The 20,335-nt window shown below is 29.5% G+C and overlaps 3 protein-coding genes across 3 annotated transcripts; all 3 read right to left on the bottom strand.

Annotated features, from left to right (window-relative positions):
- Positions 1-3,229: 3,229 nt before the first annotated feature.
- On the bottom strand, positions 3,230-5,793 carry LOC137808465 (uncharacterized). The gene is made up of 2 exons (XM_068609593.2): positions 3,697-5,793; positions 3,230-3,409 (listed from the first exon to the last, which is right to left on the bottom strand). Exon 1 carries the CDS (start codon positions 5,753-5,755, stop codon positions 3,698-3,700), a length of 2,058 nt encoding a protein of 685 aa, XP_068465694.2. The 5' UTR covers positions 5,756-5,793; the 3' UTR covers positions 3,230-3,409; position 3,697.
- A 2,836-nt stretch (positions 5,794-8,629) lies between these two features.
- LOC137808471 (large ribosomal subunit protein uL2x) lies at positions 8,630-10,064 on the bottom strand. The gene is made up of 2 exons (XM_068609599.2): positions 9,568-10,064; positions 8,630-9,129 (listed from the first exon to the last, which is right to left on the bottom strand). Exons 1-2 carry the CDS (start codon positions 10,005-10,007, stop codon positions 8,787-8,789), a joined length of 783 nt encoding a protein of 260 aa, XP_068465700.1. The 5' UTR covers positions 10,008-10,064; the 3' UTR covers positions 8,630-8,786.
- Positions 10,065-18,598: 8,534 nt separating this feature from the next.
- Positions 18,599-19,049, bottom strand: LOC137808464 (auxin-responsive protein SAUR50). Its single transcript, XM_068609592.2, has one exon. It carries the CDS (start codon positions 18,971-18,973, stop codon positions 18,668-18,670), a length of 306 nt encoding a protein of 101 aa, XP_068465693.1. The 5' UTR covers positions 18,974-19,049; the 3' UTR covers positions 18,599-18,667.
- Positions 19,050-20,335: the final 1,286 nt, after the last annotated feature.

Raw genomic sequence — 20,335 nt, 5'->3', positions numbered from 1 at the left:
GAAAAAGAGGGATGTCCCAAACGTAAATGTCATAAGTTGGACGACTGAGAGACATGGAAAATAGTCGATTTATTCTTTGATGAATGCATGTAGTATAGACCACCACACTGTCTACCCAAGCCAATCATCTTCCCCGAAACCAAGTCCTGCAAAATACAAAATTCAGGAAAGAATAAAATGCAACAATTTAGGCATTTTGTGAGTTTGCTAGCTGAAACCAAGTTCAAGTTAAAAGATGGGACACGTAGGACATTTTTAAGTGTGAGTTTGGCATTAAAAATAACGGTGACAGTGTGTGTGACTTGTGTTGTAGCACCATTCGGTAAATTGACACTTGTATGGAAGATTTGGGTTCATTTAAAAGAGACATATGGGAAACAATGTGATTTGTGGCGTTGATATCCAAAATCCAAGAACTTACGCTACTAGAATTAACAGACACAAGAGTTAATGGAATCAAACCTGTGACATTCGCGTACGCGTCAATATTACCAAAATTATTTTGATTTAATGCATTGATTGCTTGAGCTAATTTTTGGATGTGCTCCACAATGAATCTTTGTACTGCACTAGAAGAAGTTGAATGATATACTTCATGGGATTTTGTCATGTTTTTCGTGGATTGATAGTTGATGTCATTTAATTTGATATGAACCAAGAGATTGTCTGGTTGATCTGAATGATGAATATAGAACGGGTGTGAGGGATCAGTGGTTTTGATATCCGATCCAAAACCATTCGAATCGTCTACCATGACAGTATTGGTGTTTTTAGAATATATGAAAATTTTGATAATCAAGAACACCAAGATCATGCTACGATACCATGACCAGAATAAAGATATTGGTTTCAAATAGAATGAATTCGGAGTATATATATATATATAAACAAAATTGTAACTTCAGAAAAGAATATAAAACATAATCATGTCTATTCAATCAACTAATTATGTTACATAATAACTAATTATATCATATAATAATTTATATACAATTTCTTTAATAACTAATTAAGTTATATAATAATTAATAATATCAATAATTAGTGATATATTCCTTAATAACTTCTCATTTGTAAATCAGAATATATGATTTTGATTTCGGTTTTTGATTTTGTTTTCATTGTTGTTTCTCCCGTGTTTTTGTGATCCTGTTTCTAATCAACATTGCGTGAACGCAAGGAAATGAATGTGATGCATGTAGGCAATCACTAGGAGGAATTAGGATGAGCAATGAGCGTGGTGTTCGATAATAGAAAGATTAACTTTGAATAAATAAGTAGTGGTCTCTCATTGATTTGATTTTGTTATAGTTAAAAGTCTATTTCACATTAAGCTAAAAATTTAAGTGTCTTTAGGATCACCATTAAATTCTTGACTTATAGAGTAGAGAATTCTTGAAGTGAATAATTAATTATTGGAAAACAATCTTCTATTAACCCTAAACTCTATTTCTATATATTCTTTCTCCCTCTCTTATTCTAATACAATATGTTTTGTATGTTTCATCATACAAAATCTCTTTCTCTTCTCTGATATCCTCACAATGCACAAAGATCACCCAAAAAACTAATTACACAGATAGTTACAAATCAGATCCGACCCTGAAGAAACTTTTCGAACTTTAACCAATTTTCCTAATACTTCTAAAATTATAGTTTGTATAGAATTTCATACTCAAATTTGTCCAATTAGTCGTCTTTGTAAATTTAGCCTTTAAATCATTATATTTGTGATAAGTTAGTTTAACTTTACTGGAAATATTTATTATTAGTTAACAAACAAATTCAGAAATTGCGTACTTCTATTCTAAATTGACACAAATGAATACTTTTGAAGACAAATTGCCTACTTACTGTTTAATTTTCTATCATTATTGGTTGAAAGTGAAGAATACACCAGTGGCCAAACTGTGCGTGGTTTGGTAATAGGAGTATGAATTAGTTGTAACTCTGCCTTCAGCATTCCTAAATGTTGGTTTTGAAAGAGTAGTGTACGGTACAGATTGATGCACTGTGACGAGGGTTTTTTCTGTTGTCAGATTGAACAATAGTTTCTATTGTAAAGAATGATAATAGAGGAGAAGAACGATAATTATAATAAAATGATAACCGACATGACGAAAAAGATAGATAGAAAGTAAAAATATCATCATTATTATCAGTATTACAGATGAGAAAAGAAATATAAAACTTTTCAATTTTCTCATGGGATACTGTTGTTAAGACACCAATTCTGGCTTGATGACTTTTTTCTGTATAACCAACGGGCTCTGATTTCACTTGTTTGATATTAAAGTGTATTGCTTCCCTTTGATATCTTAACAGATTTCCTTGTCATAAAATAAACCATGTCACTTTCTTAGCTGTTTTTCCGTATGCCTAAGTAGTGAGCTTCTTAATTGATAATAGCTTCTGTAGTGCACAGCTAGTTCGTTGTCTATTCCTAGAATCTATCCAAGATCATTATGGCCATTCCTTTTGGTGTATTTTGCCCTGATTCCTCGTTGTTTGAAGTACTAGCAACACTTTTTCTAGATGATAGCAATTTATCCATCATGATGAAATAGCCTACATGTGATACTTGTATACAAATAGTATAATATGGCCAGTTGAAATGAATATATATATATATATATATATATGCGTGCCAAAAACTATCATATTCTACTATTGGCCCCCATGCCACTAAACTTCAGTGGCGAATATCATCGTGTCAGAGGGTTCATCTGCCCCCAATCATTATTATTTTCTTTAAACTTTCTCTGATGAAATTAAAATTATACAGATTGCTGTGGCTATTGAAGGTTTGGGAAATTATCAACTTCGATTGGTTGCCCTGAAAGCTTTGGAATTAACTACGCATCCGGCCACTGTGTTTTGTTCATCTAAAATCTATATAAGTTCCTTGACAGTTGGAAAATGGAACATCTTTAGAACATGCATGTATCAACCTCAGTGCTTTAATTAGACTAATAGGTCCTTCGTTATGAAAATTAACGTCTAATGGCCATTGTGGAAAACAAAAATTTGCTACTACTACAACCCATTGTAGCTGAATAACTCGGGAAAACAGTTCAGCTGTACATTTTACTTTCCCGTTAGAAAAGAGCAACAGTAGAGTGTTTACAAAGGCACGATTACAAAGTATAACTTTATAACTGTTTTCATTGGTTACAATTTCTATGAGAGGGTCAACTTTTGAGGTTGAAAGGAAAGTTAGAACAAATGGTTTAGGCAAACAATTCTCTTTATAGTTGAAAACAAATCTGAACAATTGGATAAGGCATTTGATTGTATATACACTCACAAGAACAATGGAGATCCGAACACTTCTCTGGCATGTCAGTGTTGAACACATCGGACACGACACATTTGTACGACACCCGTAAGACACCTATCGATAAAATGTCTAATTCAAAAAATATGTTAGATTTTTTACCATTTTAACATATGATTCTAACATAATTTTAAAATGAGAAATACATTAATTTTTTAAAATTTCAAATTTATTGTATAAATTTTCATTATGATTATAAAAATACATAACATACTTTTAACCAGCTATAAAAAAATCAAAAACTAAAAAAATCAAAAAAATCAAAAACATTATATATATAAATCTTTAATGTTACTTTATATAATTCATAATTATATAATATATATATATATATACACACGTGTGTCTCCATGTCCTACCTTAAACATTATACGTTTGTATATGTCCGTGTCCGTAATGTACATAAACTGTCCGTGGTTGTGTTTGTTCTACTACTTCGGTTGAATCTCTAGACTGATATGGCTCCAGCCTACCTTTGGATTCCTGCAACAAAGCCTCGATGGTTTCATCCTGCATCACCTTAGGTGGCCTGGAAGCCCATTCAAGCACTCCAAGAACCTCGGCCTTAGCAAGTTCCTCACTGTCTGGCACATGCAATGCAATGTAGGAGAGCAGAACTAGTGCTGAAATCTGTTCTGTCTGTTCTCCAGAATACACAAGATGGACCAAGTGCTTTGCACCTCCAGCACTTATAATTGCCTTTGAGTGATCAAGGCAGAAGTAGTTTTCCGTGCAGGCAAATTTTGTGAGAGAGATTGCTGCTTCCCTTGACACCTCTGCCCCTCTTTCATCAAGAAGCCGGACCAAGGGACCAATTATCCTTGTCTCCGTTGCCCCGAATGTCCTTGCCAAATTCCCTATAGCCTTTATGCAAGGAATCAGGAGTTTTGTATCTTCCTTCTCAATGATCTTAAGCACTTGATCAACAACTGCCTTGCAAGCGGGAGAGTTGGGTTTGAAAGCTGATCTTCTCAATTTTGCGTCTTTTTCTGTCACTGCCGTTATCTCCTTCACTGCCAAGGCAGAATTGTACTTCACATCTTCAGACCCTTTCTCAAGGAGAATGGCAAAGCACAACAGAGCCCTCGATTCAGTGATACTCCGAGAAATGGCTACGTTGCCCTTGGCGAGCTGCGCGAGGGCTCTTGCTGCCATTGCTTTCATGTAAGCCTTATTCTCAGGGTCCTCCAGTTCCCTTCCCTTCATGTTAATTCCAAAGTAGGTAGAGCTTTGCTGGTGGGACTGATGGCTCTGCTTGCCATTACTATTCCCATTGGCCTTTGGTGGAGCACCCTGTGAGTTCTGAGTCCCTTCATTGTCTTGATTGAACTGTTGCTGCTGCTTGTTGGCAGCATGCATTGCCATGGTACTTGTGACCACTTTAAGCATCTGATTTGTGGACTTATCACCTAAGGGATGCTGCATGCGACTTTGCATAAGCTTGTCCTCATATTCACTCTCCTTTTTCAAAGTATTGCCATTAGAATTATTACTAGCCATCACAACAGCATGGATTGATGTGGGTTTGTTGCTAACAATTGCGTATTTACTATGCTCCTGAACGGTTTCAAAAGCAAGATGACTTACAAGCAAGCGAACGATATTATGCTGAGCGAAAAGATCTTGACATTTTGGGTACTTAGCTGCCAACTCAGACACGGCCCAGGCAACCACAGCTTGAACTTTCATGGGACCTTCTTTCAGAACTTTGGCGAACACAGAGCACACCCCGGCAAGGATCATAAGCTCCACGCTCTCAGGGTCACGGCCCAGAAGCCCAATAGCCCTGGCGGCGTTCTCTTGACCCTCTTTTTTACCCTCCTTTATCAGCTTCAACAAGGGTCCAACCCCACCTTCCTCGATGATCATCTTCCCACACCGGTCGTTGTCACGTGCCAGCGACACGAGCGAGGCGGCTGCGTCAGATCGGTCGTCGAGAGAGCCCGAGTGGAGGGTCGCCACCTGCTCCCAAATGAGGAATAAAATGGGTCCTTTCGCAGCGATCGGAGGGAGGCCGAGATACTCGTCACCGCGATCCTCCGCCGGAGCCGAAACCCGGAGGAGCCACGACACGTTCCCGATGGAATTCTCGAGCTGGGACGACATCTTGCGAAACGCCGCCGTCGGAATGATGCTGAACACGCGCTTCATGAGGCCGTTGGCGCGGCATTTCAGGACCAAAGACAGGGCCTTGTCGAGCACGAGTTCGGTGTCGGCGATTATACGCCGCGTGGGACGCTCGTACAGGTCGGAGCTGGCACGCGCTGCTTGTCGAAGAAGCCCCGCGAGTTTCTCTGTCTTGGATTTGAGTTCTAAGCACTCTTGCTTGAAAGAGGAACTGGCCTCTTCCGCCGCCTTGGTGACTTGGTCAGCCAATTGGATCGGCTTTGCCAAAAGTTGCTTCACTATGTCTGACATGGTTCTCTTCTTTAACGCTCCGATCCAAAACCCCAGTTGCAAAAATATTATCTTACACCATATACCCTATCAAATATTAATTTTTTAATTTTTTAATTTTAAAAATTATTTTATTATTTTTCATTCCGTTTATATTTTCATTAATGATATTTTTTATTTTTTTATTATAAATATTAATATTTTCTTGGTGTAAAGTGAAACAAGATGTAAAAATATAATTATCTAAAAGAGATACACTTTTCATATCCATTTAATAGTGTTTAAATAATTATGGGTAGTAACTACAAGCAAGCATAATTATGATTAATTTAAATACAAGTGTAAAGGTTGGAGTAAACTCAAATACATTGTTTGTAACATTGAGCTACTATTATTTTTACCTTATTAGGTACCATCTTATCTTCTCATTCAATTTGTTAATTTGTTAAAGAGGACATAGATAGTATCTAGAACTAGTTGTTCAATTGTTGATGTATCGGTGATCTCCTCGTTCCTTCCTTCGAGTCTCAAGTCGGACAGTTGACAATGAGACACCACCACCAACCACGGTTAACTAATGTATTTTCATATTCGTGGAATGCTTGTCTGAATTTTTAAGGTGATGAATGAAGGGGATTAAATATAGTATAAAAGTATTCCACAATAATGGTATTATTTCTTTTAATTCTCATGATTTTGAATCTCATACTATTTTGTTAATATTGAAAAAAAGTTGAATTCCCATTTCATGTTATTCTAAAGTTTGCATACCTGTATATTACTAGTGGATAATTAAGTTTCTATTCCTACTATATTTCTTATATTTTTTCTTAGACTCTCTTAGTTAAATATAAAGTACTGCAAAAAAATATTGTTGGCTAACTTTGTCTCATAGGATTTTATATTTTATTTTATTCTTGACTACAATTTTTCAGTTTTTATTTATATTAATTTTATAATAATATAAAGAGATTATATCCTTTTTAGTTATGCAAAGGAACTTATGTGATATTTCTTTATTATAAAATTTAAGAAAAAAAATTCCAAAATATGGAATTGATCAATTTTAAATGCAAATGATAACATTATAAAAGACTCTCTTTAACTGATTTCATAAAATTGTTTTTGTCTTTAAAAACTCACATATTACAACACAATAAAAACTGAAAATTTATAAATATTAATAAAACATGAAAAACATACTATCAATTTATTTCTAATCTTTATTCCTTTCTTCATTTTTTTCTTTTTTTTCTTATTAATTTTATTATATATATTTTTTATAATATATCAATTTTCACAAAATGTGGGAAGTATGGTAAAAAAAGAATGTGGAAAGTAGGTAGGTGGGAAGGAAAGAGAGAGAAAGTGGGAAGTAGAGTAAGTGGGAAAGAAATAGAAACCAATTTTAGAAACAAAAATAATTAGTTGTTATAGTAACTAAATTAGAGATTATTTTAGGGACTAAATAAATTTTTGATTTCTAAATTAGTTTATATTATTTTTAAATAATTTCTTAGCAATCAAGATTTTTTTTACCAAATTTAAAATCTAAATAATTGATAGTTAAAATTATTAATTAAATATCAATTTAAAAACTAATTTAAAATATTTTTTTCTTTTAATTTTTAAAATGATCTCTAGTTTAGTTACCATTACGACTAATTATTTTGGTTTCTAAAATTTGGTTTCAATTTAATAATAATTTTCTGACTTCTATTTTCTATAGTCGCAATGTTTCTCAAAAAATATGCTTAATAATTAAACATTTAAAAAAATAAAATATTATCTTTGTTAAAACTAATAATACAAATAAACATACTTTTTAAATATTTTTCTGATTTATTTTTTTCAATTTTTTTATTATTAGAAGAGAAATAATTTAGTTATTGTTAACTTATATTTTTATGAAAAATATGAACTCAAATAATTTAAAATTCTTATTTCACTTTTTTTAGTATTTAAAAATAAACAACATCAAATAAATTTATTAAAATAAAAAAAAATCAATTTTTAAATATGATATTTTATTTTTTAATAAAAAACTTTATTTGGAATATTTATATATATTTTATTTTATATGTATATATATATATTAAAAGGAAATTAATGTAAATTAGACGTTTTTGTTAATTTTAGTTTGTGTTTTAATTAAAAGATATTGTTTGAATTAAAAAAAATATGAAAATGCAAGAAAAGGTAAGGAGGTTGGAGAGAATTTGCCATATATTTTGTTGTTCAGAGAATTATTTGCACCTGACTCTTTGAAGTGTGCTGCATATTTTAATTATAAAAGCCCGTGTATGTTTATATATCCTTAAACTTCTTATAAAGTAATAATGAAATATTTCTTATATAGTAATTGTAGTGATTACATGTTATAATTCGAAGTAAATTGCACTTGTGCTGATTTATATATTTCTTTCTCGAAGAACATAACATTGGCATAATAAAATCATTAGACGTTCATACCTAGATTCATCATAAATATTCTACCACGATAAAGCCAAGGTGTTAAAAAAAATTCATCAATCATCTCAATCCATTCAACCCATATTACCCAAAAGAAGCTAGGAGAGCAATCGGAAACGAAACATTACTAGTCACAAAATGATAATATTTAAATTAATTCAAATTAGCAATACTGTCACTAAAAATGCAAAAAAAACACACACAAATTACCAGAGTATTCAGTATTGTGTATTTGAGTGACCACAAATTGTTGGTGTTACACTTTTCGCTCAAAAAGTTAACTTAGAATTGACAGACATAGATGGATATGGACAAATCATTTGCTTTTATTTTGTGTTAAAGCATTGCAGCTCCGAAAAGCTACAAGGAATCCCAAAACACAAACCCATAAACAATAACAGCAATAGGACATGTAACTTAAACAAAATATAAATTACTGTCTATTAAAAACTCCATATTCTTGGTAGAAAATGATTCTCAAAAGAGAGGCCAAAAGTTTAACATAACAATCTATAAGAGAAAGAAAAACAAAAATGGAAAACAGGCAATGAAATATACCAATCCTAACAACACTCTCTCCTTAAACCTTATCGGCCTTGGAAGCAGTTGCAGCAGCTTGTCCTCTAAGACGACCAGTCCTCCTAGCAGCAATGAGACCAACCTTCTGTCCAGGAGGAGCATCACGCCTGACAGTACTGGCGTGACCAATGTGCTGGTGGTTACCTCCTCCGTGAGGATGCTCAACGGGATTCATAGCAACACCACGCACCTTGGGCCAGCAATTCCTCTTCACTCTAAACTTGTGGTAAGCATTTCCAGCCTTAAGAAGAGGCTTCTCAGTTCTTCCACCGCCTGCAACTTGCCCAATCATGGCCCTGCAGTCACTGGGAACAATCTTCTTCGCACCAGATGGAAGCTTAATCCTGTATCAAAGCAGGAACCACAGTTAAACAACACTCAAATGCCCCACCATTTCAATAACAATCCACAAACCCTTAAATCAATTCACCAAAACCCTCAACCATTCTCATCACTAAATTGTATGTTATGCTGTGCACTCACACAACAATCGAATTGGACCTAACATATCAATTAAAACTCTTAAACCAATTCACCCAAATTCCCAACATTTCTCGTCAATGAAATAAACATTGTGGTAAGCACTTCAATCAACCCGCGACCAGATGCTCCAGAATTACAAATACAATAGAATCCAAACTGCAAATACAGAATTAAAATGCTCCGATTACATACAAAATCCTAAACATTTCTACCCAAATCCTGAACCAGTAAATTATAAATCACGTTAGGCAACTCAAAAAATGCAATTATAACAGAACAACAAAAACGTGGATGCGAACCTAGATGTGTCATTATCAGGGTTGTGACTGATAACGATAGCATAGTCGCCGGAAGCCCTAGCGAAGACACCACGGTCACCGACATGGTGCTCAACGTTGCATATAACAGCTCCTTCAGGGATAGAGCGAATGGGCAAAACATTACCAACTACGAGAGTGGCCTTCTTGCCGCAGTAGATGAACTGACCAGTATAAAGGCCTTCGGCGGCAACGAAGAGCTCATTTTGCTTCTTGTATCTGAAGGGATGGCGGAAAGTAACCTTGGCAAGTGGGGCACCGCGGCCAGGGTCGTGGATGACGTCGGTGACGACACCCTTGAGGTAGCCGTTCCGCTCCCCAAAGTCAAGACTGCGGAAGCGAGCCGGACCCTTGCGGTGGTGAGTGTGGGACTTGAAGACTGAACCCGCACCCTTACGCTGCGCACGGATCACACGTCCCATTGCAGCTCTGCAACCTTCGATAACCTACCTCTCAGATGGAAATGAATTCTAGGTTAATGGAGGCTTATGTTAGACTATACCAAGTTTTCTGGGCTTAGATCCATTTGGACCGGCCCAAACTGGAGGCTTACATTAGACTATGGCAATTGCTTCCAGGCACCCAACACTTTTGAATCTGCATCCAACACTTTTTTGAACCTGCACCCAATATAATTTCAAAAATTCCAAAAATACCTTTTATTTTAGAAATAAAATTTCGGAATTAAAAATACTGCTTTCTGGAAAAGTAGAGCCGAAATAGATTATTGTGTTCCGGATATAAAAATCAAGAAAAATAAATCAAAATCCCATTCCGGATAAAAAATAATTCAGAATTAAAAATAATACATTCCAACAAAATTTATCCAGAAGAGATTATTGTGTGCAGTTGTATGGTGCAGAAAGCAATTTCCTTAGACTATACCAAGTTTTCTCTTTCTGGACTTAGGTCAATTTGGACCGGCCCAAACCCATAAGATTTCGATTCTGTGAGGAAAATAACGTAGAAATTAATGACTAAATTTGAGGATGATTATATTTTTTTTTTTCTGATTTCATAGGAATATCAAAGAATAAGATATGTTTGATAAGCTTACCCAGAAATATTTGTACACAGGTTTTTTAATATGAAAATAATTTCAAAGTGATGATTTCAAACCTTTTACCAAAGTTTAAATCAAATGCAAACATAATTTCACTAATTCAATTTATTGTCGTAGTACAATCTAATATTTTATTATATTTTCTATAATGATGTAACATAATTTTTTTTTTATCATGTACCATTTTCTTATACAATGATTTTTCAAATGATTTTTTCTATTCTGAATTTTCTTTTTCGAAACAAGATTTTAATTTTCGAATTCGGCTCTAAAGTTTTATTTTCAAAATACAATAATCTATTACAAATTTATTTATTTTTAAATATTTTTTGAATTTTAAATTTTAAAATCAGAAATAGAGGATAATTTTAGAATTGTCAAGGTGCTGGAAGAATTTATCTTTAATTAAATACACAAGCAACTCTGATCTGACTGACGAGATGCTTTGAAAATTACAAAACCAACCTTCAATTCAACTAATCTAAAAAAAATTGAACCGTTAAAAAAATCAAATAAAAATGGTAAAAAATGAAAGTAGGTTAAAGATATTTTTTAATGCCATTTTTATTTTAAAAATAAAATAAAGCATTTGTTATTTTAAATAATATAATTGTGTATGATAGAAACTTAAATCTAAATATTATACTATATTTTGATTTTTAAGTGTATTTTAAAGGTTAAGAACATAAAATATATTTTTTTAAATTTTAATATTATTAAGTTATACTATTATATATTTTAGTGTTTATTTTGATATTATTTAATTATTTATACTATTTTATTGATATTATCACAATCATCTTTTAATCAATGATTCACTAATAAAATTATTAAATAGTAACTAAATCACCTTAGAGTAATAATTACATTAAAAAATCATTAAATAATAGTTAAATTTAAAAGTAAAATATAATTAGTTTTTATATTAATTAAATAAGATATTATCTTAAAAACTAACAAACATATTTAAAATTATTTTTATTATTAATAAAAAATTATAACGTATTTTTTATAAAATAATTTTTAAATTAACTAATGGTTAAATATTAGTTTAGAAATTATTTTATAAATTTTTATTAGTAATAAAAATTACTTATAATAATTTTTTTAATTTATTAAATAGTCTCAAAATTAATTAATATAATAATTAATTATTTTGATTTTTAATATTATAATTTTTTTGTTTTACTGTTAGTTTGTTGACTTATTTAAAGTTCAAATGATTATAAATATCGATAGCAAACTAAAAGTAATTAATAATATTAATTATAATACTTAAAAGATTATTCACTAAAAAATAATAATGAAAAGACGAAGGGAACATATTATGGTCGTTGATTGAAGTGGTCTATCAGAAATGAAATTTGAAAAACATATCACATGAAAACTATTGACTATAAATCTCAAAATGTGTATACCTAAAATCCGTGTTTGGATGGGAACAAAAGCAACTCAAAGAAGACAAAACACACTCACTTATTTCTTGTCTCTTTGAATTCATGCAAGTAGAAATCAAAGATGAACAATTTATAAATACTTAGAAATGGTTTAGTTTTCATGTTTGGTATAGGGTCTCTTTCATGATGCATTTTTTGTGTGTGAGAAAACAACATTACCTAACATGGTGGGTTATTATCTCTTTTGAATCACCAAAAGAAAATGCAATCCCTTTTGCTAAAGGTATTCTAGGGAATAGATACACACTTTTCAAATTTTACTTGGAATAAAACTAAGAATATAAGAAATACAAATTATCATAATTAAACTCATAATAGAATAAATAAAGCTAATTATCACAACTATTTTTGGAACATGAACAATTCATAATGTACATAAATATGTGATATCCTCAAACTTATATTCCCAACACAATGAAAACATCCTTAACAACTAAACCCTAAAAAAAAAATATTAATAAGGTGTCGTGGACTATATTTAAATGAATATATAAATTTATTATTTTATATATCAGCTTAGTCGATGTTACATATAGTTAATGTTGTTTTAATGGTGGTAATAAAATCTGCTAATTTAAGTGTGATTTGGTGAATAATGGAGTTTGTAAGAACTGTTAAGTTGCAGTGATATAGATCCAATCTCATATATATATGCACTATAATTCTAAGGTGATGAAAACAAAATGATGTCAGCACTTCTGTTTTGGAGCTTTCAAGTGTCAATGAAACATTATTATTGAGATTAAGACTCTCTAACTTCCTTAATCATGCTTCTCATGAAATTCTAAACTCATACTATTTCCTTAATCATACTATTTTCTAATGGTAGGATACTTTTCCTACTTTGGGTTATTATATTCCATAATAAAGCTTTTCCTTTCAATGACAAAAGAGAATGTGACATAATTGTCAATTATGTATCAATTATTATGATATTTATGCATGATTAATCACCACCAACAAAGTGGTGGCCGTCAACTAAGCCCTTATTCACAAGTTATAGATTTTGTTTTGCAATTTTGTGATGGTAGTAAAAAGTTGCAATTTCATGATGATATGTTATTATTTAGATGAACTATTCTTCTTTTAAGGTATCTTTGTACGAGTATGGAGATCTCCGAATTGTTTTATCGAATGGATGAAAATATTTTTAGAAAATTATTTAACATTCAAGTTAGTAAGAATATTTATAAATAAATATAAAAAATTATATGTCTGAAAAAATAAGATATTTATAAATTTTTAGATCCAAATAACAACTCAATAAAAGAAATTACAAAAATCGAATTGTGAATAATGTGGATTTATATTTTAGTTATCAGTAATTTTATCATATTTAAATACAAAACCATAAGTATATCAGTCGGATAATATATTTTAACACCCTACCTCATCTTACCTTCATAACAAAATATTAAAATATTTTTTAAAATTATAAATAATTAAAATATTAATATTTATTGAGTATTGGTAGACATTAATTAAATATGTAAAAAGAAAAAAAAAACATTTTTCAAATTAGTTATTTGCTTTCCTTCGAAACAACTTTTGACTGATAAAGAAAATGATGTGAGAAAGGATGAAGTTGAAAAGCAGCATATACTTTTTCGATAGTACCATCAATAATGGCATCCATTGACAACCAAAACTTTTTTTTTCTTTTTAATTTTAACCTTAATAAAAATTATTCGGCTCAATTCCCTATCTAGCACCATTTACATCTTTATTTTCCTATCTAGCATCCTTTTGTTTTTATTTCCCTATCTAGCACTCTTTTATTTTTTATTTCCCTATCTAGCACCATTTTAAAAATAAATAAATAAATAATAAATTATTATTTTTTAATAATTTTAATTTTGAATGCATTAAAAAATAAATATTTTTAATGTTTAAAATAATTAGAAATATAATTAATGAATAAATAAATGAGTTTTTACAAAATAAAAATAAAAAATGTTTACTTTAAAATTATTTTTTTTAAAAATGAAGAAAATAAAAAATCAAACTCTACAACAACATAAAAGTTGAATCTATAAACATAAATTAGTATTTATTTTTATTATTATTGATGATGTAATCATGTTAATTTTAAGTAAAAAATACAGGACATATTTATAAAAAAAACCAAAGTCAATTAGTATTAATTAATAGTGGACACATAAATAATATTGAAGTGTTTACCTAAATGCAAAATTCTAAAAAAAACTAATACAAATGTTACACTTAATGCTTAAAAATGAGACAAAAAAATAAGTATAGAAAATAAAAACAACAACAATAAAATAAAAACAAAAAATAGATATAAATAAAGAATGACAGAAAAAAAAAACAACTAAAAACATAAAAGATATAAAATAAAAGCAAAACAAAATAAGATAAAGATAAAATATAAAAAAAAAATTCAAACAAGATAAAGATAAGAGATATAAGGTGATATTAAATAAGTATATGTTGATCATAAAAAGGAAAATAAATAAAAGATGATCATTCATTTGATATTTTCATTAAATAGTTTGTGCAAAATGAAACATAATTAATGACGAGAATTGCACAATCCAGTAATTTTTTTTATAATTTTAATTTTGAATGCATTAAAAAAATATATTTTTAGTATTTAAAATAGTTAGAAATATAATTAATGAATAAAAACATAAATAGAAATAAATAAAGAATGCCAGAAAAAATAATAATAACTAGAAACATATTAAATGAATGATCATCTCTAATTTATTTTCCTTTTTATGATCAACATATACTTATTTAGTATCATCTTATATCTCTTATATTTATCTTGTTTTGATTTATTTGATTTTTTTTATATCTTTTATCTTATTTTGTTTTTTCTTTATTTTATACCTTTTATGTTTTTAGTTATTATTATTTTTTCTACAATCTTTATTTATTTATTTATGGTTTTTGTTTTTATTTTATTGTTGTTGTTTTTATTTTCTAGACTTATTTATTTTTGCATTTTTTTCTTCTCATTTTTAAGCATTAAGTGTAACATTTGTATTAGTTTTTTTTTAGAATTTTGCATTTAGGTAAACACTTCAATATTATTTATGTGTCCACTATTAATTAATACTAATTGACATTGGTTTTTTTTATAAATATGTCCTGTATTTTTTACTTTGAAATTAACATGATTACATCATCAATAATAATAAAAATAAATACTAATTTATGTTTATAGATTCAACTTTTATGTTGTTGTAGAGTTTAATTTTTTATTTTCTTCATTTTTAAAAAAAATAATTTTAAAGTAAACATTTTTAATTTATTACTTTTTTATTTTTATTTTGTAAAAACTTATTTATTTATTCATTAATTATATTTCTAATTATTTTAAACATTAAAAATATTTATTTTTTAATGCATTCAAAATTAAAATTATTAAAAAAATAATAATTTATTATTTATTTATTTATTTTTAAAATGGTGCTAGATAGGGAAATAAAATATAAAAGAGTGCTAGATAGGGAAATAAAAACAAAAGGGTGCTAGATAGGGAAATAAAGATGTAAATGGTGCTAGATAGGGAATTGAGCCCAAATTATTCATCGAAATCCCTTTTAAGTGGGATTAGACCCTCCCCAAACTCTTTAATTTATTTTTACATACATTAATAAGATAATGATTTTGGTTAATAATATTGTTTAACAAAATACTTTTTATAATTTGATTAGAGATAATTGTTATTTTCATGCTTTTTAAATAAAATGTTGGGATATCATTTATTTTTCTTTTACAATGTTATTATTATTAGGTTTAACTAATCATTCCTGATACTATATTTAATGAATTTTATTTCCTGTTCATATATAAAAGGTTATTAATTATTTGATCCTTATGCACACTATTTTAATTCATTTCAAATTATACTAAAAAACCATTAAATAAAAAAAAATTTAATAATTTTTTTATTATTAATTATTATATTAATTAACTTAGATATTATTTTATAGAAAAAATTATTAGTATATAATTAGTTTCTATTATTAATAAAAAATTATAAATTGATATCCAATATTAATTATCAATATTTTAATTATTAATTATTTTTAATTCTAAATTATTACGAAATAATTTAATATTTTTCAATTGCTGACTATTATTGTCCTTAGATATGATTTAGCTACTAACATAATTTATTCAAATCTAATCTATTTTTAAATATACTACTAAATTTTAGAAAAAAAATATACCCATATTTTTATAAATTCAGTTACATATGATAATTATAATTTTCTTAAAAAATATTTAATATCTTCCAAGTAAATATATTCTTTTATGTTTGACCATTTAAAAGAAAGTATATATTCATTGAATTTTGGTGGTTCAGACTTTACATTATCATGTAGTTTCTAATGCACACAAGTAGGATATTTATTTCTCAATATATGATATATTTCATTCACAAAGTGGTATCATCTAAAAAATTGATTAAAAATACAAGCAGCTACTACTACAAACCGATTTGTAAATTACAATAATTTATCCTCCTAAGCTTTCTTTATGGAAAACTAACATTTTCCATGTTGTAATATATTATGAAATGATATTTAAACGAAATAGACTAAATGAAGTGACTGATATTTAAAATATCAGAATTTTATGTTGGTGCTAAAATGGATAAATATAAGTAGGCTTAAATATGATTTTATTTTTAAATTATATTTTTTTGAATTTTTTTACATTTTTTGTCTAATAATTTTTTTTTATTCTCTAAATTGTTTAGATAATGTTTTTAACCGTGAAATAAAGTGATTTAGACAAATATAAAAAATATTAAAGATAAAAAAATAATTTGAAACAAAAACAATTGTGATTTTTTTTTCTAACATGAATTGAACTTTTGCATGCATCAAAGGTTTTACATCAGAATATTATGGTGTTGATGTATGGCAAGGAGGTTATATGATTTTGATATGGAGTAGCAAATATTTTATAATGTATTACATAATGAATGCAATGATGCATTTACGATAAATAAGATAAAGTCACTGTCACAAAAGTATTTACATATTGTGTATCTATGAAATGTATTTGGTTAATGAAATATAAAATTGTCATAAGTTTTAGTAGGTATTTGTTATTCAGGATAACATGTTAAAGTGGACAAGAAAGATTGTTTGTGAGTTTGACTTTGTTATTGTTATATTAAGGTAAGATAAATCGAATGACCAACGAGAAAAAAATACATGTGTATTATTAGGTTGTGAGAAGTGAGGTACATTCAGACAATATGCAAATGACCTAGAGGTTACTAAATGTGGAGGTAAAAAATGTTATTGTCCTTGTCGTTTTAGATTTCAAGGGAAATTGGTAAAAGGTGATAAATGATGGATTATTAAATTATTTTGTGTTTCTCATAATCACAATTTGACATATATTTTTTAGTTAAATATATTTTCTCATCAAATTAATATGAGAATTCTTTTAGTTAAATATTTTTTTTTTACTTAAATGATGAAGTCACATACAAAAATAAATTCTTAAATTAAAGTAAATTATTATGTGAAAGAGAAAAATGAAGAATTTATTATTCGTCAAAAATATGTATCTTCAATTTGAAGAAATTTTATTTTATATATGATAAATAATAAGATTTTGAGCACCAAGGATTATCTAGTTTTATTGGACATTTTGTGAATGAGACTGTACAATTTTTTCACAAAACACAACAGGAAAGAATCTCATGGGATAAGCTTGAATTTTTGTATGCTTCTGCATCAAATAGTACTTAGAAACATTTTTTTTTATATTATATATATATACAAATGAACACATTGAAATTTTTAAAATTGGATTAAGAATTTGAGTTAAAATTGGTTTCTACCTTTTTTTTACGTTGGCTATGACCCCACAAGTGAAGATCTCCCCAATAGTTTACTTTAAATTTGTTAAAAAGTGATATTAATTGTTAGATAGAAGGTTTATTATTAAACAAAGAATCATCATATTTTATCTTTAGTTTTAAAATAAAAATTCATACTCATCCTACACTCATCCAAATATATAAACATAAAACTTAAAGTAAACAAAATATGATGTTATAAAAAACCACATAGTTTCTTCTCTTGGATGCCAAATATCAATAAAGAAGTTATAATGACATAAATTGAAAACTTTTAAGATGGAACATCAAACAAACTATAAAAATATTTTAATAACTTTAAGAAGGAAGGATAAATATTGTTGGAATTTCAACATTAGGACAATTCATGGTATATAACTGGTGTAAATCTTATTTTATGAGCCAGTTTTAAGAGATCGAGTTAGACTTAAATATACTTTTATAATAAATACATATACTTATTTTCAGTAAATATATATATTTTCTTCAGTATTGGATTGAATTTGGATAATATTTCCGGATATAAGTTTATTTATAGATAGAAGTAGATGAATTAAAGTGAAAAATAAGGGTAGGAGAGAAGTTAATTAAGAAAAGAAATGAGAAGCATGAAGGTATATACAATTAGAATTAGAATTACAGAAGGAAAAGTAAAAATGTTATTAGTGGTTTAGAGATGGAAGAGATGAAGTAGTTGGTAGATTCTCATCTAATCATGGAGGTAAGAAACTCAAAAACAAGTTCATCACATGGGATTGTAAGGCCCATGTCATGATTGAACCCAAACTCCTCTTCAGCTCTTTGGAGAAGAGTCTGAAACTGTGGATGAGGCAACCATGAAATTGGGACAATATATCTTGTCCTGTTTTCACCAACATACACTGCAAAGTGCCCTTTTGGCACATCTTCAGGAAGACCCTCTTCATTGTAGCCCTGTTTCTTTCCAAAACTTGAACACCTTCTCACTATTTGCTTCACCACTTCTGCTTGGTTGGATTTTCTTATGCCCATTTTCTCTTTCTGTTACTCACTTTCAAACTTCTAACTTCAAACTTCAAACTTCTCTTAAGGGAAAAGTGTGGAGTGGAGTGAGCCATTTATCATTGCACATTGCTGAGTGTGGAGAGGAGAATTTCAGCAAGAGAAACAGGGTCACGTGGTTGTGGGGACATGTACCAGACCACACCCAAATTGCTCCTACATGTCTCTCACAATTGCAACCATCAAAGGAAAAACCTTCACATTTTTCCTAACAAATGTAGAATGCACCAAATTCAAACATTTAATTATTAAAAAACAGTTAGTAATTACTTTTGGATCTAATGATGACAGGAAAAAGGATAGAATGAAAGATAGGTAAATGTTGTGATGGGTATCACAATGCTGCTTTATACAACTCACTTCACTCTGTCCCATCACACTATGCTTGTCTAAGGATTACTGAATACTGATTAAGCTCAAAGTCACACCAAATTATGTAATTCTCAAGTGAATCAAGTAAGTGTTAAAACAAATCATTGCTGAACTTAAACTTAATACGAGTAAAGGTTAAAATACAAATAGTATATGTTTCTACTAGAGAGATGGACTGGGATTCTTCTCGTCTTTCTATTTCTCTTTCGGTACTCCATATCGGGTGAACATCGGATGGTAGAGTACCTGTGAAGACACTCCGACGCTCAAGTCAGTAAAACGAGTGATGGTGTTCTGGTAGGTGAACAGTAATAAATGACGTACCTTATTCCTTGGGATGCGTGTTATTTATATTATTTTAATGGGTCTACCTTGTTGGGCCTGTTTATCGGAGTGGATACCGCTTAGGATTGTATTACCAAATCCTTAATGACGAATTAACTTCACTGACCTTAGTTTGAGCATTAACGGTAATATGGGTCGGCCGTCGGTCAGGATTCCATGGTCTCGGTCGTCTTGGCCAAGTCTTTAAGGTCTCGGCCAGGTTTTCCTAGTCTCGATCCGGTAGGCCGTCGGCCTCGGCCTCTCGGCCAAGTCTTAGGTCTCGGCCAAGGTTCTCTGGTTTTGGTCAGGTAGACTAGGTCTCGGGCAGTCAGGTGGGTCTCGGTCAGAGAGACGAGGGGTCGGTCTCGCCCATATCGGTACAGCATACATTATTAAGAAATAAAATTTAAAATTAACTCAAATTTATAAAATTGACTTAAAAAATAAATTTATATTTACTTATATAGTGTTTTGATCTTAAGTCTGAGAGATAACATCACTGGGATCAATCATCGCATTTGATGTATTGTCCACTTTGGAGGTCGATGTTCCGTCACGGTTTTATCCTTAAAAGGCGTTTTTGAAAACAAAAATGTGCTCCCAAACCCTTTAACTAGGGGAATCATTCCCTTAGAC

Source organism: Phaseolus vulgaris, chromosome 3, assembly GCF_051622355.1.
Source record: "Phaseolus vulgaris cultivar YP4 chromosome 3, ASM5162235v1, whole genome shotgun sequence".
NCBI lineage: Eukaryota > Viridiplantae > Streptophyta > Magnoliopsida > Fabales > Fabaceae > Phaseolus > Phaseolus vulgaris.
This window is presented reverse-complemented; position numbering and strand designations above follow the sequence as displayed.

What these genes read in the sequence shown, in the direction of transcription:
- LOC137808465 (XM_068609593.2), bottom strand. Translation starts at nt 5,755, where the DNA reads ATGTCAGACATAGTGAAGCAACTTTTGGCAAAGCCGATCCAATTGGCT.
- LOC137808471 (XM_068609599.2), bottom strand. Translation starts at nt 10,007, where the DNA reads ATGGGACGTGTGATCCGTGCGCAGCGTAAGGGTGCGGGTTCAGTCTTC. An exon ending in CCTGATAATGACACATCTAG is followed by an intron (nt 9,130 to 9,567) that starts GTTCGCATCCAC and finishes GCTTTGATACAG; the next exon opens with GATTAAGCTTCCATCTGGTG.
- LOC137808464 (XM_068609592.2), bottom strand. Translation starts at nt 18,973, where the DNA reads ATGGGCATAAGAAAATCCAACCAAGCAGAAGTGGTGAAGCAAATAGTG.